The sequence below is a fragment of the Cynocephalus volans genome, chromosome 3 (assembly GCF_027409185.1).
Source record: "Cynocephalus volans isolate mCynVol1 chromosome 3, mCynVol1.pri, whole genome shotgun sequence".
NCBI lineage: Eukaryota > Metazoa > Chordata > Mammalia > Dermoptera > Cynocephalidae > Cynocephalus > Cynocephalus volans.
In genome coordinates, this window is record NC_084462.1 from 150,044,387 (window position 1) to 150,068,178 (window position 23,792).

Here is a 23,792-nt window from a genome sequence, read left to right on the forward strand (position 1 = left end):
GAGAGGGTTGTGTATTCAAAGGAAATGGAAGAGAGTACATCTCCTGTGGTGGTAAAGAATTTCTACATATTACTATGCAAATACCTGGCCTCTTTATTAGTATACATTACCTTCCTAGCCACTGAAGGCATTTGGAATTCAACAGGAGGTAATTTGGTTGTGCCCAACTCCCTGAGGTCCACACACAGCTAAGAAGAGAGGAAGAACCAAGACGGAGAAGGGAAAGGAGTAATCAGCGTGGTAACCGGAGAAGCAGAGAAGCCAGTACGCTGGACGTCAAGGAAGGGGGAAGCTTTATCAGCTGCTGACAAGAGGTCAAGGAGGATTAGGACAGAGAAGCCAGGAGGTCACAGGAGACCATCCAGTGAGACAGCTTAGAGAGATGAGGCCAGAAAGAGATGCCGAGGCAGATAACCAAGTGCCTGAATGCGTTGTTCAGAGTTGGTGCTTATCCTTATGCATAGAGGACTACTGAAAGATTTTAATTAGGGGAATGATGGGATTAGATCTGCACAGTCTAGATTATTTATTTTCACACTAATTTGGGCATGTTTTGAGTTGTATACATGATGAACCAAGGTCACCCCTAATTTTAGTTTTTCCTATGCTAAATTCTCCTTCAATCTGAAATCCCCAAGTGTTAAGGCCCCAGGTTTTGATTTCCATCTAATTTATTCCTGTACCTGCTTGAATCAGGAAAATATATATGGTTGGTATTATCTAACCCAGGGGTTCTCAACCTCAGCACTATTACATTTTAGGCTGGATAATTCTTTGTTGTAGGGGGCTGTACCATGCATAAGATGTTCAGCAGCACCATGGGCCTCTACCCTCTAGATAGCAACCCACATTGGCAACAAAATCACCTCTAGCTAAGAACTACTGAACCACATTTATCTATTGTAGCATTTGGGTCCAGGAGCTTAAGGCCATGTGCAGTTGGTAGACCACCCTGAAAGGTGTCTGGCCTGGAAATGAGGACCAATTCCTACTCTACACTGAGGGTGCAAATCAGATGATGCAGTGAGGGGGCAACAGATGAGAAACTCAAGGCCTCATTTTGTTCTAACTAATTCAGTGGACTTGAACCTCTTCGTACTTAGTCTCCTCATTGAAAAGAGATGGTATCTGGAGGAAACAAGGCAGACTAAATGCCCAACTGTGAATAAACTACATGCCCATGTGAATAAGGCTAGGATTCCTGCCTTGGCCCAGGACCAAAGTGGGCACAGGAGTTTGGAGGAGACCTCAGGATGTGTTAGATGTGATAGTGGGAGCTGGCTTCGCAGTGGAGGACTTAGGGGCTTGCCTCTGAGGACCAACAAGGAGGGCTGGGAACAAGAACAGTTTCCTCTTGGTGATGTCAAGAGGGGTCAGTGAAACTTTGGAGATATAAGTGCAACTTGGAGTAGACTAGGAACTCAGGTACAGTTCACTTCAGATCCTCCCTCTCATAGGAAAGTCTTAGAAGGTAAAGGAATGTTTCTCTTGGAATAGGGATGTCTAAATAAGATTAGATATGAAATGCTGAGATCTTCCAGATTCCTTTTCTGGGTGTGTGTGTACAGAGGGTGGGAGGCAATGGAATTTTCTATGTATATGCCACTATTTCTATATTGATAAGGAAAATTAGATGAAGACTCTTATCAAGCTAAAAAAGTCTAACAACTCTATTAAAGTAAGACTCTTTCATAACCAGCTCTTATTCTATGGAGTAGCTTTATGGTTTTCTGCTGTGGATGTTCAGTGGCTTGATTTATTGTTAGCTATGGCTCCAAGCTGCCTTTCAAATGCACCCTCTTGTTGATGTAGACCTCTGTTACTGTTCAGCACAGTGGTGGGCACTTTCACTGATGCTGAAGGAAACCCATGCTAGTTTTCATTTTTAGTCTCATATTCCTTAACCCCTCTCCTTCCTCTCTAATTCATCAACTTCTGTGCTAATGAACTGAGCATCCAAGCATTCTCTGAGCACTAAGTAATGACAGGATTTTGTTTATGTGAAATGCCATTACGAGAAGGCACATCCATAAACACGGTTTTGCCCTGTTTCATTTAAGGTACTTCTGGATCCAGCTGTGTGACAGCCGCACTAGGAAACACCTGGAGTCACAGTGTGAACACCCGACTGATCCTCCAGTACTTTGATTCAGAGAGAAGACAGGTAAGTGCTTTGACCTTGACAGTCAGAGAACAAGACCTAGCAATCTGAACATCTTCTGAAAGTGTTGTCCACATTTTCTCTCTTGGGCCAGCTCTGGCAAGGGAGCATAGGCAACCAGCGTCCCTGCTTGATCCAGCAGCAGTGATGGTAAAGTGGGGAGACAAGTCACGCACAGGGAAAAAGTATAAGAATAGATCCCACATAGCTAGCATTCTCCCTGATAGTTGTAAGTGACCAAGAACCATACCTCTAGAGATCTCAAATTATCTCTCTGATCTTTTCACTTATGTGGTATCTGTTGAGGACTGGATAATGTGTATGTGGATCATGCTTTTTCTTGAAGTACGTATGCTCTGAAAACCTTAGGCCAGACAGATCCTTCCAAGTGAATAAATTATTCCCCCAGACACTTGGTACGTTTACATTAATATGGAAGTCAGTAGTTTGAAGTACTGAATGATGCTAGAGAGCCCTCCAAAAGGATGATGACTGTCTCAGAACTCCCTGTTTATGGTTTCTATCCTAGCCTCAAGTGAGAATCACCTCCCCCTTTCCACCTAGAAAGGTTACTTTCCACCCCTTTCTTAATCTTCTCTCCCCACTCCAAAGAAAGGGGCACTACGGTCTGACCTCTTTGATAAAACGTTTCATAATCAGGAAATTTCTTTTTCCTAATGTCTAACCTCAGCCTTATCCTGCTGTGTGACTAGCTTCAATTATGATCTCCCAGCATCCTTGCCTGTCCCAACAACAGTTATGATAAAGTGGGGAACAAGTCACACACAGGAACAAGTTAGATCCCACAGAGCTAGCATTGCCCTTGATACTTGTAAGTGACCAAAGACTACACCCCTAGGGATCTCAAATGCTCTATCTCTAAATGATCATTTCACTTAGATGATATTTATTTATTGTATTTCACGTAGATGATAGCAAGCAGGAGGAGGAAGACAGGGTGATTGTTCTGATTTTTTGGATGAGATAGAATTCAGAAGCCAGATTTGCCTATCTTGCTAAATATATAACAAATCTAGGTTATTAATTAAAAAGGCATGAAACATCACACTGGTGGTCCTTTCTGGAAGAGATGGTGGGAAGTTGTTGCCTTTAACTGCATTAGGTAAATTGGCTCTTTTTCAAGGAGGCAGGAATCATCAAAAACAGACATGAGCCTTTGCCTGTTCCGGACATAACTTGGTTACAGACCAGAGGATTCTTCTTGGTTTGCTTGGGACTGTGTAAATAACATTCCAGCTTGGTGGTTGAGTCAGCCATGTGCTGAGAAGGTGGAGCTGCTTGTTTCCATTCAGGGAAACATTCTTGAGTTTTCAGGCCCTGGCGTGCTCATTACCTCAGTGATACCCTTTCCTTGATGATTCAGGTATCCTGGGTTCTGAATCCATTACTTCTCTTTTCAGTGGAACACATCCAAAAATATTCCTGGAGAACCTAATAACCTTTGGCTTGTAACCACAGTAGGAAATCATGTTTAAAAAGCACACCTCTTTGCGGCTACCAGAGATGTCACTAAGGATTGTCAAGCACTGCTATCTAAACTCTATTAGAGGAAGCAAAATGCCTTGTTAATTAGTGTTGATTCATCCATTTTCATGGATCCTCGACCTCACTCCCTCAAAACTTGTAATTTATCTCTGTTTTAGATTTCAGATGGCATTCCTACTGTAACACACTGATGTTATGATTTGATTTGTTATATATAGTATCACCGGATTCAAGACTCTCAGATGCTAGTTTTACTAATTCCAGTTAAAATTTATAAGTAAATGAAATTAGAACCACTTTTTTTTTCCTTTTGTTTTAATAAATGAACTAGTCATTTCCATTTTGTCAGTGTCAACAGGAAGTGGCTGGTGGGACAAGTTGTTGTTGTTTTGCATCTATTTGGTGACTAGAGGATGTTGGTGGGTCTTGGCTCTTGGCTGATAAGGTCAAATGCAGGCCACTGGTCACAAGAACCAGGAGCAAAGTGTGGATGGATCAGTGACAGTCTACCAACTCATATTCTATTAGACGGGTCAGTGGTGTTGTCTTAATCTACGAAGGACAACTCGTTACTATCATTACTAATCAATCAGGAGCAGACTTAAATGCCTTTTAGTCATGTGTTCAAGCAATAAGTAGATATTAATATAAAATATGGCCAGTGTTAAAATGGCCAACTTAGGCAAAATAACATACATTTAATTAATCTACAGAAATGTGCATGCCTTTTGGGACCAGCTGTTAAATTTGTGGCCTAATAAGTAGGATAAAGTTTGACATAGAAAACGTCTCTATCTGATGACCTTATCTTGCCTTAGCAAGGGTGTGCTTAGTGATTCACTGGTCTTGTTTTATGACAAAGTATAGAAACCATATGAAGATAAGTCTTTTCCAGGATATGTGCAAAAAACTATACATTAAAGCTAGCCTTTAGGGTAATTGCACCAAATAATACTTTCCTATAACACTACTTAATACGAGAACATGCCTGGATTATTCTAGGATAGCAGACTTCTAGGACACCAGCTACTTGGAGAAGAAACCAGGTATAGTTTTTTATTTTATTTTTCAATGCACAAGCAGAGGGTACTACACCAAGGGATCAAGGTTTGGAATGAGGATAATGTTTCATCCTGTTTCTATGACATTGAGCACTACACCAGAGCTCTTGAATGTGTGGCTTAGTCTGAGATCACAGGGCTGGAAGGGGGTCAGGACAAACTGAGCAGATCTTCGAGTCGATTAACTGTAGAGCTGAATTGTATAGTCTAAGGGAAGGAGTCCTCCCTGGCTGATTATTTTCTTTACACCCCAGAAACTTTGTAAAATTATATAACTAAGAAAGAAATCTCCTTATCAGGGCACAAGCCAATTTAATTCTCTTGTTTATTCTGTTTCAGTGTTTGTAAAAAGCCTCTTAAGAAGCTGGGAAACATTTTCTTTTGGACTAGTTTAGCTTTTTTTCCGTTTGACTTTTTTTTACTCTTTTCCTACCCTGCATCAATCCTGCCCCACCCTTTTTGCAACATTTTTGTCCTCACCAAAGACAAGAATTAAAATGACCTCTTCTAGGGTTTTTTTTGTTGTTTTTTCAAATCATCAAAAATATGTTTTGGCCCACCATGCACATGGCAGGAGAATGGATGCAAAGAAGTAGAAAACACAGTCCCTGCTCTCGAGGTCCTTCTGGTCTAGGATGGAAGATGATACATACACACTCACACACACACTCCTGAACAATCAGTGCAGCCCAGGAGTGAAAGGACAACCTAATCCTGAGATGCTTTCACAAGGCAGTGTTTGGTTTATTATCTAATGAGTGGTTAAAACAGTAACTGCTTTGAATCCAAAGGAAGGTAAAATTATCAGAGGCATATTGCATCTTTTCAGGAGAAGGTGGGACTTGAGTATCACCTTAAAATCAGTGGTTCTCAAGCCTGGCTGCACTTGACATTCATCACAGGAGCACTTAGAAGCCAGTGCTAGGACCCCACCGTGACCAATTAAATCAAAATCTCTGCCTGTGGGGCCAGGCATCAGTGTTTATTTTGTATGTAAAACTCCTGCAAGTGATTCTAATGTGTAGCCAAGCTTGAGAACCTCTGCCTTAAATGATAGATGAAATGAGGTCAGAAAGTGGGGGTGCCGGGGTGGGGTGAGCCGCAGTTGAGGGGCAGCAGGAGGGCAGGCTGCCTCTTCAGGCGGCAGGCTGGGCTTCACCTTGGGACTAGAGCACAGTGTTTGTGCACTCATTCATTTGACAAGCCCGTATTTAATCACTCTTTTCTGCTAGTTACTGTGTTAACTAGATGCTAGAGATTAAAAAGACAAGTAAGAGGTAGTTGACACCCTCTGGTTGTTCACAGTCTGCTTGGGGAAACAGACAAACATGTAAACAGTACGTGCTATACGAGCATCATGAATGAAGCAGGCATCCAGGAGATGGGAGCCCTCCCTCTACGGAAGGTTCTGCGGTGGTTAATGATGCGGTGGCAGCAGCAGCAGTGGGCAGCTGGCTTGGCTGGGAAGCCCTCCCAGGAACCAGGTGCCTTGGAATGAGAGACTGGAAAAGCGAGAGTGGGGTGGTTGCACTTGAAGGATGATGAGAAAACTTGATGGAACATTCCCATTTGTACTATTTCTCATCAAATCTACATGAAGTCTGTTCCTACAAACCACATGGGGGATTTTATAAATTTTCAAGTGGCCTAGAAGGAATAATGAAGTAAATTAATCCTGACTAAGCCTCACACCCCCCTGATGAAATAAATATTATGACTCTCTTTTTTCAACAAATTAGAAAGAGGTGACTTTTTCATATAGAAGGTTTATTTAAATGGGCTTTATAATAATATTTTCATCTTCTATTTAGAAAGCACCTGAAGTTAGAGAACACTTGAGGAATGAGTCTAAAGTACCAAGTAAATTGTTGACGGACCAATAATGTTAGTCAAACTCCGATTCACAGGCTTTTCTCAAAGTCCCAGGTTGGTTTGCATCCTGGAAGTATTAAGTGTTTCCCTTCTGGTGACATAATTCTTGTCTTAGTGTCCATTTTTTATTTCCAAAGACTCAAACAGCATCACTATGAAGATTTAGCTGACACACAGCCTTCAGTCCCTCTTCCCTCTAGCCCACAGTGGCACCTGGCACTTGTGTCTATTCTAGTACTTGAGCCCTGAATTATGAGCTCTTTGAGGTCTGTGACTGAATTTCTCTTTGTGCCCTCAGAGGCGAGGACAATGCTTGACACTTACACATTTTGAAAGAGAGAGAGAAAGAATCGAACTTCTCATATCTACACATAAACCCAGTCTTGAAGACAAAGACCATTCTGCTTATGTGGAATCACTCTTCCCCAGAGGAACTGAGTTTTGCAGTTTAATAAGCATTAGTAATTTTTGGTTTAAAAGATTAGCATCAAACTTTGACAATTACAAGCAGACACCTATACAGGAATAGCTTAAGAATACTGAATATAGGAATAATTTTTTTCAGAAGCGGCCTGCCAGGGACTATGGAAAAGTAGAAGTCAGGCTTCCCCCAGATTCCTCACGGGAATTAGTGTAAGCAAGTCAGAGCCCTAAACACACTCAGGTGGAGAGAGGGAGAGCGTCTGCAGCTGCTTTCTGCAGCTGAACAACAGACGGCATGACGACTTTGGCGGGGAGGGTAAGAAGTCTTCGTTTGCCACCTTTCACAAGTCTTAACTTCTCTCTGTGGTTGAAAAGGCTTCATGGAGGACTGAATAACAAAAAAGATGATAAATGTTTTCTCCAGATAAGCTGAAGGGTAGATTGGGGGCAGAATGTTGGGCTTATGTTCATATTCACTCAAGAGAGACACTGAAGATGATGTGTCAGCTGATGTAAGTCATAACTGTATGTCTCCCTACTCCCAGATTCCTCCAAAGACAGAGTGAAACTTAGTTGCCCTAACTCAGAAATGAGCCCATGTCCCAGTAGAATGGGTCCAGATCATCATGTTTGTGCTCTTGTTTTCTACCCCAGCTCTCTGCTGTTTTTGGGCAAAAAGACTTTTTTTGTGTGCGACTGGATCCAGCCAGCGGAGAAGTTTGGCTGTAGTACAGGGGTGGGAGAAAGTTCTTTGTAAGCATAAATATCTACAGAAATAGCAAAGGGAACACAGAATCCCAGCCAAGTACATTGCCTTGGGTATAAACGTTCCCTCCCTTTTCTGAGCTGCTCAAGTGTGAAATCTAAGCCCTCCCATCAGAACTGCTCTGACAGGTATTGAGCAGATTGGGAAAATGTTTAAAAGGGGAACCCAAAATGGTGACTTTAAAAGGATCCTTTTTTCAGGTCACCAGGCAAATGCATTAAAATCTAAGGAAATCCTGCCTAAAATAATGCAGTAACAGCAAGTGAATGCAGTGAGCTGGTACAGAGCATAAAGACGGGAAACAACACAGACACACACGTGGACACTTCCCATGTCTATCTCTACATTTGATATAAGATTATCAGTATCTTTCCTACCATCTACAAATAAACTCCATTGAGCTCCCTTTGAAAAAAGTCAATGAACCCAAGAAATCGCTATTTCTGAATGGCCTCAAATAGAGAAGACTTTCTCTTAAAGAGATTCCATTGGAAGTTGCCAGTTAAAAATACATAGATACAGTCGCTCCCGTGCTTCTGATGGGGTTTCTCTCTCTAGTGCTTTGACTATGATAGACCATGTACCTTTGCTGAGGAAGAGAGTCAGTCTTTCCTAGGAGATTTTGAACCTCTTGATACCAATAAAAATTAAAATAAAAGTAAAGAGAACAGGGTGGGGAACCACCACAGGGTTTTGAACGTCATTTTTTATCAAGTAGAATTGTAAAATTAATTGTTACCACCATTTCCAAAGGAAAAGGCACTTTAACACCAAAAAGTAGAAAGCACATACCTGTGAATCAAGAATACATTTATTAATGGATTTAAACTGAATGCGGTTATCTTTATGGCAGACTTAGTACATGTCCTTGTTTCTCTCTTTGAGGATCGTCATCTCTGGGGGGCCTGAATGACTGTCCACTCGCAGAGCATGTAGGTGGTTTACCCTCTAAGGAGTTTACCCTCATTCCACCTGTATTTTGTCACCTCTGCATTCTCCTCCAGCTCTGACTAGTTTTATTTTTAAACACTGTTTGTCTGGTACCAAATTCCCTTATGCAGTGACCCTCCCAGTTCTAACTTGCTAAGTAAACTAGGCCAAATACCTGGGTGAGAGATTTCTAGAGAACTCTGCGCTATTGAAGGAAGTAAAAGAGACATAGGGCTTTGGAACCAAGCTAAAGAACCTGTTGTCCAGCTGGGGAAGAAAAGTGCTTTCAGTTGGGAAACAACCTAGGAAACAGCTACGAGATCTCTTGGACAAGGCAGTGACTTGAGAATCAAGGACGTTGAAATTTATTTGGCTCACTTGAGAATGATGGTTGGACAAGATGTATTTTAGGCTTGATTGGTAGTTGTGAGTGAGAAGAAAATTGGGCAACACTGTTGGTAAGGGAAAGAAGCGTTCAATATCTGTATAAACTATAAACTGATTTACAAATGCGCCAGTACTTTCACTATAATAAAAGCATTTAGAATATGAGCGTCCCATCTGAGATACCTTCTAGAGATCATCTTAACCAGTGATTCTCAACTACAGTGAGTTTAAGAATCCCAGATGTTTGTGAACAATGCAGATTCCAGGTCCTGCTCCCAAGCATGAATTCAGTGAGGGTGGGCCACACCCAGGGTCTGCAGTTTTTATCAAGCCCTTTGGGTGATTCTCACATGGGTGGGTCCTCAGTCCCATACTTTATTCTTACCCCTTCATTTTATAGATGGAGGTAAGAAATTGAGGTTAAATGATTTACTCAAGGTCATACAACTAGTAAGTAATAGAAATGGAATTCAATTCTTTTAATTCCTAATTTGTTGCTGTTTTCACTTTACTCTGGTGACTTTTAGTAGGAAAGCTAAGCAAAAAAAGTCGCCAAACCTAATCAAATTACTGTGTTTGCAAGTGATGTGATATTTAAGTCCCCTATGACTTTCAGTAGTTCATAGAAAGATTCTACAGAACTCTGAAAAAAAAAAAATTCTCAAAAGCACCATCTCACTCTATGTTTCAAGATAAAAATCAACTTTTTATTTTTATTTATTTTATCTTTTTAAAAGTTTTTTATTAATATTATTTTTTTCACATTCTAAGATGTTGCTGCAGAGCAGTTGAGGGGGAAGGGGACAGGGAAAGGGGGAATAAATAGGGTAGGAGAAGGAGGAAGGATGAAGGGTGTGGTTGAGGTCTGTGGCACCCACCTCATTCCTGCGGGGGAGACCGGGGGCTTCCAGTAGTGGCTTGGTCATTGCTGGGCTGGATGCAGATGTCAGGGGGCTGTGGCTGAAGCCCTTGGCTCCCCACCACCCTGGCTGGGGAGCCAGGGGAGCTTCCTGCCGTGGCTTGGTGGTCATCACTAGGCTGGTTGCAGGGGTCGGGGGGGCATAGCCAAGGCCATCAGCCCTCTGTCCTCCCTGGTGTGGGAGCCCAGGGGACTTCTGATCCTTCTAGGTTTTATAGGTGTTCTTGGGTGATGTGAGACCTTTACTAGTTAATATCAAACCTTGTCTCTGGTGTGTGGATATTTTGTTTTTTCTCTCAGTTCTGTGTCGGATTATTTGCTGTTCCTACTACTTAAACTCTGCATTAGAACTAATTTGTTATCCTTTGCTTACTTCTAAAATGGGGGAACTTCCTGTGGGGACCAGCATGTGAGCTCTATAGTTGAGCTAAATTGCTGCTTTGCTGCTGATTCCCCGGGGAAGCTTTTTGTGCAGCTCAGGTTTTAATGGTTGACTTTATATGTACTTCCAGGTCTCATGAGATCCAGTACACTGGGCTGTGTAGAAACTCTGGTCTGGGCCTGAGTCTTTTCAGCAAACTGCACCGGCTATAGTTCTATATTCCTGACCAGTCTACACAGAGTAGGCCTGTGCTGATTGGGGGGCAGATCAGCTGTCCTTCCTGTGCCCCAGTGTTTCCCCTGGTGGACCTGTCTCCCCCACTGCCCACACTCTAAACACTACCCGTGGGACAGGCCATGTGCCGATCCCTTGCAGTGACTCACTGACCTCTGAGCAGCTCCTTCTTTCAATTGTCTGTGGCTCCTCACTCTGATGTGGGTCCACGGGAGCCCTGTTAGTGGTCTTGCTGGCCTGGGAGCCACCAACACCCTCTTTTCCCCTGCCGCCTCCAAGCAACTTCATATGAAAGGCACAGTTGCAGCTCTTGCCAGCTCCTGCTCTGTGTGCTCAGCAGCTCCAGCCTTGAAGTGGCTGGGATTGGAAATGGTAGGAGCAGTCCTTTCTTTCTCTCATTGTGGCTTCTCCCACCTTCATGCACTCTGTAGGTCTTTGCTCCTCTTCCTCTGAGCTCTAGCAGCCCTAGCTTGGCTGTCGTTGCTTTTCAATAATTGTAAATTGGTTGATTTGTGGGAGAGAGTGACACTACTGGGAACCATCTATTCCACCATCTTGACCAGAAGCCCAAAAGTCAGCCTTTTAAATTCTTGGTCCCAGACATGTGAACAAGTGACTTTTTCCAAGTTGAATTTCATGGTGAGCAATGAACTTCCCAATCAAGTGACTTCCCTTATAGATAACATCCTACAAAGAACTATGCTGTCCCTACAAATGGTCATTTGTGCTCATGGAAGGTCATCCTTAAATTGTGAGCTTCCTGTTGCCCTTCCTCATAGTATACAGGTGCACAATTGTTTGGGAGAACCAGAGTTTTCTGGTCTTTTGTTTGTCTGGTCTTCTAAGCATGAGAGCAGCTTTGCAGTTATCACATTTTTGAGTCTCTGCGTCTTTATTTTGAAAAGGTAGAACAAGACAGAGGGAGGAAGGGAGGCAGAAGACAGGAGGCATAGATCTTATGTCCATTTTTACAAATAAAGAAAAATGGGCTTATAAGACAAATAATTTATATTCACTGGTAATATCAAGATTTGAAACCAAGTTTGTATAGTTCTAGAGCCCAAGTTCTTTTTGCTGCACCATGTTCTCTGAGATATAAGGTTGTAGTTCTTGTTGTTGTTTTAATTTTATAAATTTAGGAATAAAATCAGATGCTAGAAAATGAAGCCTTGAGTTAGTGATGATTTTTTTGGCTTGCAGTGAATGGTCCTTAATATCTTTCTTTCTAACTTTTCCCCAAAGATGACTGGATCTAGAATGTCATTTTGCTTACCTGAAATCTTACTGAATTACACATTAGAACAACACCTCCCACCCTGGGGGAGGGACATAAAAAAAGGAGAAGATGAGCTGCTTTTGTCTCTTGCTCTTTGGCATTATTTGGCTTAGAAATACTCCTGGTGTATGACTGTGATTCCGAAATGCTCCCTGCTCTGTTTATGTGTATGATTTGAAAAGCACAGCTTGTCACAAATTTGGCTGCAGCAGAGCCAGCTTGGAGTATTCATCATCTGGTTGCTTTTGCTGGGAGAGTATCCTCACAGTGACGTGTACACTGCCTGGGCCTGTGGCCTCTGCTTTGCTCCTGGGGTAACTGTGACTATGAGATTCACAGCATGGTACAATGCTGGTTTGCATTTAAGTCCCTTCTTGAGGTCACTGACTGGAGCAGTGGGTGGAATGGGAGGCTTCAGTCCCTTCCAAAATCTTAATAGCTTATGAAATTAGGGGTAGGGGAGTGGGAAGCTGACAAAGGATTTACATGATGGAAGTGTGAGGGAAAAGGAATCAAATTCCTTATAGATTCGGTTTGAGTCTATAGTAAGTCTGATTATGTTACATCATAACATTTTATGATATGCTACACATTATCCAATGCATGATTGATTGTCAAATGCAATATAAATCATTGAGTTTCCCTGATTTCTGCGGCTCTAAATAATTTGGAGTTTTCAGTTACATGGAGATGACCCACTTACTCCTTCCTTCCCTTAACCTTCTTCTCACCTTGTTGCCCCTCTCCCTGCCTCCAACCTTCCCTACATTTTTAAATCAGTCAGTGGCTCCTGGCAACTGCCTTAGAGTTAAAATGCTTGAAGGAGAGATTTTTCCACCGAGGGTCTCTTTCTGGAAGTTTCCCTTCTTGGCTTGGCAGAGCTTAAGAATTCTGGCATCTCGGACAAAGACCATGTGTGCTTGAATCTTGGACTCTTGTTTTATTGTTACCAAAGGGACTATGATTTTGAGAACACCTTTGGAGAGCCAAGCTGCAGTGATTGTACCTCACTGCCTATTTTCTGAATCCTCGACTCTGAATTGGCAATGAGAGATTGAGCTGGGAGTCATGATCCATGACTCTCTAACAGAATTCTCTGTGTGTCAAACCTCTGAGAAGAGGCACATCTTTACAAATCTCAGAAGATTAAAACTGAGGAACTGGTATATCTTGGAGGGATTGAGAACAGTCCACTCAAAGCCCCCACAGCCTTGGCTTTCTGGTTGCTTTGCTCTGTCTACTCACCACCATTTATTAACAGTTTCCTTGTGCCAATTTCTCTGCTAAATTCTTTGTAGATGTTTTCTTGTTCAAACCTCACTACAACCCTATGAGGTAGGTATTACTAAGTATTCTTTATAGATGAGTGCATTGAAGTTTATAGAGCTTTAAATTTTTGCTGTAAATCACATGTCTTCTAAGGGGCAAAGCCAGAATTTTCTTTCTCCTTGGCCCCCCATCCCTAATCACATACATACTACACTTCCTCCTCTCCATCCCTGGGTTCTTAATCATTATCCCATGTCAGTGAGTCCCATGTTAGTGTAAGATTATTCATGCATGCTACTTGGAATTAATTGCAGAAAATTTCTCCTTCCAACCCTTGTGGTGTGGCCACCTTCAATTGTTGTACTAGATAAATGTTCCCTTCAAGGAGTAGAATGATCCATTGCCTTGAGAAGCCTTTTTAATCGCTGTTCAATAATCAATAGTTATTTCCTATAACTGTGGCTCTGTATGGCAGAACACTTCTGAGACAGAATGAACTCCACAGAACATGGTCCTCTGAATCTCCCCGTTCAATCAGGGGTCAGCTTCCATGTTCTGGCCTGTCCAGCTAGCATCTTTTCCATTTTCTGGGTTTGGCTTCAATACCCTGCCATTTATTGTCAAAGAAGACAGAGAGAGTCTCTGTGGTGTCTTACCGTCAGTGGGGACAGACCTGTGTTCATCTGTCCATGGTCTCCTGCAGTGAGAAATTGCAGGGCCCAGGAGGTAGAGTGGTATACCCTGTAGATACATCCCTTTCCTCATGGATGATACAGAATGACATATAGATGATATCTGTCCCTGTACTTTTTCTTGCAAAGTCACTTTTCCCATTAGTAATTAATTTCATGGTTTACCTTTAAGTCTTTTCTGAGTTGTCTGTTTTCTAAAAGTATTATCTCAACACCGTAATGAAGATTTGATCATTGCCTAGTAAAATGGGAAAACTCTCTGGCGGTTCTATGTTCTTTTACTGGTGCCACCTTAAAACAAAAAGTTTTGGTAGATCCAACATGGCTTCTCACCCCTTAGCAGCTGTGCCTATACCGAGCTGTTTTCTCTTATTTGTAGCCATTTATAGTGTTCTTTCCAGACACGCTGTCCTATACTGACCTGCGTTGGAATGGTTGGCTCTTCTTTGTGACTTATCTCTATTTCCTGCTTGTGACTCCATTCTGGCACTGGCCTTGCCTTTTTATACTGTCCTCCCACCTTTTTTTACTTAGACTTTGCTCCAAGGTCCCTGTGTCTCCAAGATCCCTGTGACTGGCTCTGCTAAGAGTGTCAGCATTTGATCCCATTGACTTGTGAAGGCCAGTCCTTCTCAGGAGCCAACTATTTTCTCAGTTTGAATTAAACATCAGTCTCTGGGACCCCTCTGCATAGGGAATCTTGCTACATGTTGTGGTTGTCAAAGGTGGGTGAGTGGCTACCATAGCATCTATGAAGAATTGGCCCCTTTTTTTAATCTCCTAAAAACCTAATTTTTTCCTCAGTTAAGAAAAGGTACATGTAAAGTTTGGATGTCCTCCAGAAAGCATGTATGGGAAACTTAATGGCCATTGTAACAGTATTAACAGGAGGGACCTTTAAGAGGTGATTAGGCCATGAAGGTTCTGCCCTCATGAATGGATTAATGCTGTTATCACAGGAGTAGGTTTGTTATCGTGGGAGTGGGTTTCTTATAAAAGGATGAGTTTGGCCACTTTTTGTCTCTCTCTCACCCTCTTTGCCCTTCTGCTAAGAGATGACAAGAAAGAAGGCCCTCACCAGATACCAGCCCCATGATCTTGGACTTCCCAGCCTCCAGAATTGTGAGAGATAAATTTCTGTTCATTATAAATTACCCAGTCTATGGTTTTCTGTTATAATAGCACAGAACAGACTAAGACAGTGTACATAACAGCCTAAAACATTTAGTAATAGATCTTTTAGGGACTGTAATTATAATAATAGTGCTTTGTGTGTGCTCTAACCATAGACATAGATCCTCTTCTAACTGTTCTATTTTTCTCTAGACAAGACCATTAAGTGTTCTTTGTGTTGGACACATTCCTTTTCCCTTTGTCCCTTCCTCCTTGTTTTTATCCTTCATATCTTTCCTTAGTAGATACGTGTGCCAAACACTGGCAATATGAAATCAAACAAAGCCCAATTTCATGTTCTGAAAACAAGAACACCACACAGAAAGGAGCAGATGTGTAATTAAATTCAAGAAGATATTGAGGGAACTGTGAGAGAGTGCAGTGTGACATCAATATTGGGGTGATCAGAACTCTCAGCAAGGAAGGGATGGTCAGAGAAGCAGTCAGAGGAGAGTGTGATGTTTGGGACAAAACTTGAAAGGTATATCAGTATTTATCAGGTAGATGGGGTAGCAGGCTGAGGAAGCTATATGAACAAACACACCAAGGTGGGAACTGCAAATGGTCCTTCTTCAGGGCTGCTGAGGAGGGTACGTGTCTATACAATGGGCAGGGGCAATGGAGAGGATGGCAGTTACAGGTAAAGCAAGGAAAGGAAGGGCAAACGAGACTTGATCCTGAAGGCTCTCAGAAGTCCCACTGAGGAGCTCCCAGCAAGTCTGTGAAATCAGATTTGTACTTTATCAGGCTCCCTTGGGCGGGAGTTTGCCATACAGATTTGGAAGGATTTGAAAGAGGATGCAAAGAAACGAGGGCTAGAACCTAGACAGGGCCATTGAGATGGAGAAGAGAGAAGAGATATGAGATGGTGAGGAAGCCAAGTCAACAGTATTTAAGCACCGAGAGGAGAGATCTGGAAGGGAGTGGGAACGGGGTTGTTTCTGATATAAGTGAGTGGATGAGGTTATCGCTCACTGAAATGAGCTAGTACGAGAGAAAAATGGGCCTGGGACAGAGGCAAGATCTGGCCCTGCTTGGGACGTGTGGAGGTCCCTGCTTATGTGACAGAGTGTGGCTGCTTACATTCTTCCACCCAGACCTCAGTGACTGCCATCAGGAATTTGTTTGGAGATCAGAAGGGATTTCTTATAGTTGCACAGAATATTGAGTCAAAATTTTCTCCTCCCTTTCCCCCCACCATTCCTTTCAGCCCATCATTCCCTTTTCTACCCTCAATGCCGCTTCTTTCTTTTAGAATCCTGGCTTCTATGCAGTGACAATGCTTATCAGAATGTATGAAAAATCAAAACTTCAGAGATGCCTGCTGGGGAAAGGGAAAGATGCAGACTATGTGCAATGAAGCCCCTGAGCTCAGGGAGGACAGAGCCCTGCAGATAGGTGTGTCCTACTCTCCAGTGAATTCTGGCAAACTGAAAGCCCAGGGCTGTGGCATCAGTAGACAATTTGGAGATGTACTAGTTTAAGCTTCAAGGTTTTCTAAAACATCCCCATCTACAGATTCGGAAAAGGAACACTCTGCCTTAGTGGGCCATGCCAGTCAGTTGCTTGTTTGCTCTCAGATCCACTCCCTGCCCTCCCCTGCTCTGCTTGGTGCCACAGGGGACTGACCCCTGCAGTTTACATTCCCAGGCTCCCTTTCCATTGATTCTGGTTAGTATGGGGCCTTGGAGGGAGGATGAAGGGAAGAAATACGAGAGAAGCCATGTATTTCTGTCCCACCCCTACCACCCACCCCTTTCCAGTGGTGTCTCAAGCAACTAGTCCTTCCTTCATGATCCCTTTGTCATCATAGTTCCAGCTGGGAAACTCCAGCCTCTGGGCTCTAGTAACAGCACCTCTTCCTTGATTATTCCAGCCCTGGGAATGCTCATATCTTCTCATTGCTGCTAATCTCTGAGTTGCCTCACCGTCCCATGTTTTCCTTTTAGCTCTTCCAACACAAAATTAAATTCTCTCTTTTGAACTACATGGGGTGAGTCTTGTTTTTCTGATGGACCTTGACAGATATGGGTCTGTATAAGCCCTCTGGTTGGTACATGGTTAATATAAGACCCCAAATCTGTTCTCCACTGGCCCTGTTCCCCAAAGGACTTTCTGTCTACCATGGTTCTCTAGCCCTGAGAGTTGGGCTCTCCTGGGCGGGGCTGTCTTGGAGGGCAAACATTTGTTCAGTTCTTCCTGAATGGCATGAGAAAAGGAGCTCTTTTGGCCTACTCTCTTTCCTGTAGGATTTTCCAAAACTTTCCAGATGTATCTAAGCTCAGGAAGTATTTGGTGGCTGGAAACAATGTCTCAGGGGGTTGGGGGTTTGAAACCAACAGAACCTCCTCTAAAAGAGGTGTGTTGAGGGCTAGCCAGTTAGCTCAACTGATTAAGAGTATGGTGTTATAACACCAAGGTAAAGGATTCAGATCCCCATACTAGCCAGCCAGACACACACACACACACACACACACACACACACACACACACACACACACACACACACACACACACACACACACACACACACACACACACACACACACACACACACACACACACACACACACACACACACACACACACACACACACACACACACACACACACACACACACACACAAAGAGGTGTGTTGAAATGTTCCAGGGTCTGTATGTACAAACCCTGCCCCATGGCATGCTCCCATCCTTTAACGGGTTCATGTCGTAGGAGAGGAGTTGGCATTCTCTGAATGCCCTGATGATTCAGAGCAGAAGAACAGGTCCTCAGACCAAAATTCTCTACAGGAGGGAAAGGATTGTTAAGTTGTTAGCAATGTATTTGGATTCTAATTCAGATTCTACCTCAGATTCTGTAAAGAGACTTCTAGAACCTCCTTCTTTGGGCTTTATTTGCCCCTTAATAAGGTTCTAAGATTGACCTAATTCATAATGAATCTTTTCTAGGGCCACTCTTACTGGCTTAATGAATTAGAGCATTCTGAGATTTTTATGAGAATAGGCATCTCCAACTGCAGAATACATTATTGCTTTTCTTCAAACTGGCCATGGCTTTCACTTTGCTATGTTACCCACATTTCATAGCAGCTTCCAGAAGGAACTCTGTTGGGGGATGAAGATTATTGCTGTCTTTAAGCATTTGTCAAAGAAAAGTACAAGTGGAGGACCTATGCTTGTGAGCCTTCTCAGATCCTTCAGCATTGGACCAAGACGTAGAAAGTAATCATCATTTCTAGTCTGTGGGGGCAGAAATTGCTAAGAGATTATTACATGTTCCATCACTACAGGGAATAGCTGAAACTCCATTCTTTTGAGAATGACTTGAATCAAATCCCATATTGATTTATTTGGGCTCTGTCTAGGAAGTTCCCAAATTCTTTAACATAATAATCACTAACCAGGATACTTATGTGGTTATTTGGTGACGCACAGAACTTTACAGACCTTGGGGTCAGGTATATGTTTTATATTAAAAGAGTAGGATTTTAATGAAAAGGAAGCAGGTAGTATGCACCAATGTAACTACAGTTTCTGTTGCCTCCAAAATATCCGGCATTGTATGTCATTGTTAGTTCTTTCTTCTGACCAAGTTTCCTTTATTAACCTACAAGGGAGCCTATGAAATAAATCATAGCCCCAGAAATAACATGAGAGGGCTTTTGCATTAGAGTGCATCAAAAAGCTAGGATGATTTTTTATTCTTTTAGAAATTGTGATTAATTCAGGGATTCTGGTATATAACAAACACACATAAAACACTGTCTTCATCTCTAGGTACCTAGAAAAAAAGATTTTCCATTGTGAAAAAATTAATGATATTTTAGAATTAAGTTCTAGCTGTGTCTCTAATTAGATGTGTGATCTTGGGCAAGTGGCTCTGAGTCATAGGTTCCTTTTCTATAAGACAGCTAACTGATCTAGAAGATGATTGCGTTTTCTGGTTCTATGAAGCAGCAATGCCACGCTATACCTCATTTACTATTTAGCACAGTGTGAATATTCTCATTATCTATGGGAGTTTGCTACTTCATTTGTGCTAAACCTTAGGATATGACCCTAGCACTCTGTTCAGTTATGTATTTGGCTGAAATGTTTCTTGACAGGTGATCAGAGGAATACCTCTTGGAATCCATCTGCAGAGCTTGTTAAAAATTCAGACTCCTTGGCCTTCCCAGACCAAATTGGCAGCTCTGGGAGTGGGTTTAGAAATCTACATTTCTACATTCCTGGGCAATACTTAGGACACAAAGTCTGAGGTCCACTACCGATTGACAGCACATAGTATATTCTATGATGTGAATCACTTTAACTCTGTTTACTCTTTACACCCAGTCTGCAGGGTTCTAGTCCCAAGCCTACTACTGACTGGATGATTGGTCATACCTTTTCATCTCTCTAGGACTATTTCTTTACTTATAAAACATGGGGGCTGGAGCATTAATCTCTAAGGAATCTTTGGGTTCTAACGGTCCAGGAGAGTAGTTCTCTAGTGACCTGTAAGAGTTACTGAACACACCTTAACAAATCTTGTTTCTTGAGTGCCTACTATGTGCTGGGCATTGTGCAACTTTTATGTATGTTTCACTTATTATTTATAGTAACCTATGATATTACTATTATTATTCACACTTGACACTTAAGGAATTGAGGCTCAGAAAAGTTAAGTAACTTGTCCAAGTCTACTTAGTCATTAAATAGAGCATCAGTGAAGTGGGATTAAACCGAGGCTATAAACACATGAAGAATTGCCTGGGTTGCTGCTCCTCCAAAGCTTCTAAAGGCCTGGGGCTCACCCAGTGTGCTGTTCATACACCCAGTGTTCCACTCTTCCAGCAAAGAAGCCTGGTTTTGGTTTCCGTAGATGTTTACTTGGCTTCTTGCTTAAGCATTTGCCTTTCCTACTCAATAACAGTAAAAGGACCAAAAAAGAAAAAAAAAAGAATTCCCAGGGCTGGAAACATTTTGTTTCCTACAAAAAGAATATTTTGCAGCCAGCTCTGTGGTTGAAAGTATTTTTCCTGTGGTCTAGGGATGGGTTGGATCCCATCTCCTCTTGGCCAGTGTCTGAGAACTTAGCCCATGGCTTCCCATCAAGTCAGCACACAACACACTGTTTTTTAAACGAGTGTCTAACGATGTTGAGCGTGTGCATGAGTGGACGCATAGGTCTGTTTGGATGTATAAGAATGTGTACATGTGCTTCTGCTTTTCAGGGCAGAGAGAACCTGGGAATGGTTTTTCACATGCTGTACATAGCAACATATCTTTTAAGTTTTCATCACTCACATGACGACCAAACAAATTCAGATGCTGACAAAATGAGAGGGGAGTGATATGTGAGCCTTATGTGGATTTACAAGTAATCAGAAAGCCAGGGAATCTGAGATTTTGACCTGTCACATTTCTTTCCATTTTTAAATATTCAAAACCAAGATATGGGGTTGGTTTTATTAGATGGCAGGGTGGTCTGATGGTAATGTAAAAGATGGGAATTCTGAGGTTTTCCTCCAGCTTGGCCACTCTGAGTTCAGGACACTGACCTTTACCCAGCCTTGGATAGGTCACTTCTTCTCAAGGACTGCGTTTCCCTGTCTAAAAACATGAATTTATTTTTAAAAAAAGTTTGTGCTTCCAAGAATAAAAGCTCTTCTAGTGAAAGATGAATTTTGAGCATTCAAACAGAATTCACAGGTACTGCTAGGTACCTTTTCTTTACTCATAACTTAGTATTTACTTATAATTTATACATTTCCAGTAAGACTTTGCAGTGTGTGGCAGTGCCTAGAACTTTTCAGCCTTATTCTCCATGGCCAGGTCTTAATGATTCCATTTCTTTACATTCTTGTCAACCACCATGAAAAAGTGGCTCTCTCTGGGCTCCCATTGCACATGGTTTTAAGTGCAGATACCTGCTGCCTGCCTCCCTGACATGCTAGCTGCTGAGCTCAAAGTCCCAGCAAGCAGAGTCACTGGATTTAGGGACACCATTTGAGGAAACAAGCAAATCCCACAGGTGGGAAACATTGTGAATCCTTTTATTTGTGTACTTTGAGGTGAATGGTGTTAAGGAAGATTTGAAAAGCTATTGGAATAGAAATTAAACCATTAAGAATATTTTATTGGGGGGGTAGGTATTGAGATAGACTCAGCATTGGTGGCATTGGCCACAGAGCTTCACCTACCCTGTGATGCAGAAACTAGCCCTTCCAAGTCAGCCCTGTGGGAAAGAATGACCACAAAGAGATCAGGGATCATGAGTGGGGAAAGCTGGCATTTGCTGCATTTCGTCACCCAAGGCGATAGAGCTGTTCTCACAGTAGGAGTTGGGGCAGGGTGAAGCAGTGGTGGTGATTTTAATAAACACGTTTTCTGATGACTGGGGTGGTGTAGAGGGGTGAGGGGACTTTTTCTGTTTTTACCCCTTAACAATGAGACAGCCCAAATAACAGATCCCTCAGTACATTGAAATGCCAAGGCTAAATGAACTGGTGGAACTTTGTGGCTTTGGCTCTTGGCTCACAGGCGTATCCATGCATTAGGGCCATGGCTTGGCAGTAGACGAAGTGGCTGTGTGGGTCCTCAGGGAGCTCTCTGGCTCTGTGGCTTTCTTTGATATGAAATTGAACTTTGGCAATTTTTTTCTCTCATGGCTCTGTTTATGAGGTCCAGAGGTAGGCAGAGACCCTCATTATAGAGCCCAAAGCCAACAGCAAACTAGAACCATACAGTGGCTTCCCACGTTCACACTCTGCTTGCAAGCTAAAGAGCTGGTCCACAAGGCTTACAACAAAGGGGCAAGTTAGGGGAAGAGACTGCTGAATTCTCTTGCCATCTTCACAGGGCTCTAAATCTGTAAGATTGGCCAGATCTCGTAAACTTTCCTTCCTTCAAAAGGAAAAGATCTCTTACTTGGAAAGGATTAGTAGGATTACTGATTTACTAGTTTCCAATGCAGTAGTGATTAACAGCAACAGTAGCTACAATTTATCAAGTACTTAACTATTTGCCAGGTACTAAAGTGCTATGTACATGTAACAACCCATACAATCATCACACCTTTGTAAGGTAAATAATAGTATCCCCATTTTATACATGAAGGAACTCAGTTACAAAGAGGTTAATTGTTAGTTGTCCTTGGTCTTAATTATTGTTCACCAACTTAAGGTACAATTCTGCAGACATGTCTTAAAGTTGACTGGTTTTCCTGAATTCCTACCTACTTCAGTCTGTAACACTGGGCCACAGACAATAAAGTAATTGAAATTAACATTCTTAATTGCTGACCCACCCTAAATTATAACTGGGCCATGGACATTTTCAAGTTATATCATTCTTACTTTAGGAAACTTGAAATTAGGACTTTTCCAAAGTTATAAAGAGGTGTACAGAAAGTGATTGACTTGGTGAATCATCCATCTTACCGAACTTGTACAGCAGAGCAGAAACGAATGTGATGTTGGGCTGAGACGGGTTAAAGGAATTGGAGGCAAAGACTGTGCAAGTGCCAAGATCAAGCCAGTAGACTCTAGAGGGGCTGCAAAGTGAGGCTGCATGCCTTGGTTTGGCATCTAAGTTGTGGCTATGCGACTTTTTTCCTGCTCATTTTCACCGTAGCCTTTGTGCTCTCTATAGCTGCTCTAGGAAATGACAGTAATAACATTGACAGCTGCCATTTTTGTGCCAGGCACATGATAAGAGCTATACAAGTGTCATCTTTACAGTACACTGTGAGATGGGTTTTTACAATAACAGTATGAAGCGGGTATTGTTACCCTGAATTTACAGATGGGGAAGTAGGCTCAAAGAGATTAAGAAGTGTTCTGAAGCTAAAACAGCCAGAAAATGATAGGAAAGGGAGTCAAACTCAGGACTCTCAAATGACTTTTAGCAGCTAGCTTGTCTTGCTTCATAAACAGTGTGGTAGACATCTGGTATTTTTGTTTGCCCTTGATCTCTTACCCCTTCTTTTAATACCTCGACCATGATTTCCCTGTAAGAAAAATCCTTCCATTTTCAGCCTATGTTGTCTAGGTAGTGCGATTGTGCCTGCTGCCTCTATGTCTGACCAATGGAAGAATCACATTCCGTTTCTACAGAGATTCATTTATAGTAGTTGGTTAAGCTAAGCCAATTAGTGTAAACCCAGGACTTTGCTATACATCAGTGTTGCTAAGTTGGTAGAATGCAAGCCTAAAGCTCCTAGTGGCTGTCTTTGCTACAGTACAGAGGGAACCCTCTTGACAATGAAGTCAACATCCAGTAAAACAAAGCCGAGAGATTGAGAGAGAAACTCTGGGGGGAAGTGGGGAGGTCCAGAGGTCATCATCTGAGGCCCTGGAACCAACTGTATCTGAAGTCCATTACCCCTGAACATTCCAATTATATGAGCCAATATATTCCCCTTTTTCTTTACTCTCTCTTGCATCTGTGTTAGTTGCAGCAGAAAAAATACTAAACAATACACACATTAGATGCTCATAGTTGTACACAAATGTGAGGCCAGAAAATTCTAGTAATGAAAACTTTTATCATCAATTGATGATTATATCTTCCCACTAGGCAGAGACTAGTTTTGGTCATTCAGGTCTACCTTCCTCGTTTCTAGACTATTTCATCCCTTTGCTTCTCTTCTTCCTCCTTATGCATTTGCTCTTCTTTCTGGATTCCTTTTTGGCCTTTTCACTATTTACCTCCAACACAGTAGAGAGAAAAAAAGCATGAAACTTCTATGAAACAAC

The 23,792-nt window shown here is 42.2% G+C and overlaps 1 protein-coding gene across 10 annotated transcripts in view; it reads left to right on the forward strand.

The window, feature by feature from the left end:
• RAD51B (RAD51 paralog B) overlaps positions 1-23,792 on the forward strand; it is a 632,106-nt gene that overhangs the window by 543,068 nt on the left and 65,246 nt on the right. For 9 of the 10 annotated variants that reach the window (XR_010022893.1, XR_010022894.1, XM_063089298.1 and 6 more), the window contains exon 9: positions 2,061-2,164. Coding sequence is in view for 8 of the 10 variants with exons in the window: in XM_063089298.1 (XP_062945368.1) it covers positions 2,061-2,164 (104 nt within the window). In the remaining 2 variants the exon portion in view is untranslated. Of the gene's footprint in view, positions 1-2,060; positions 2,165-14,931; positions 14,970-23,792 lie in introns of those variants that run through there. The other variant, XM_063089297.1, reaches the window with a different exon arrangement.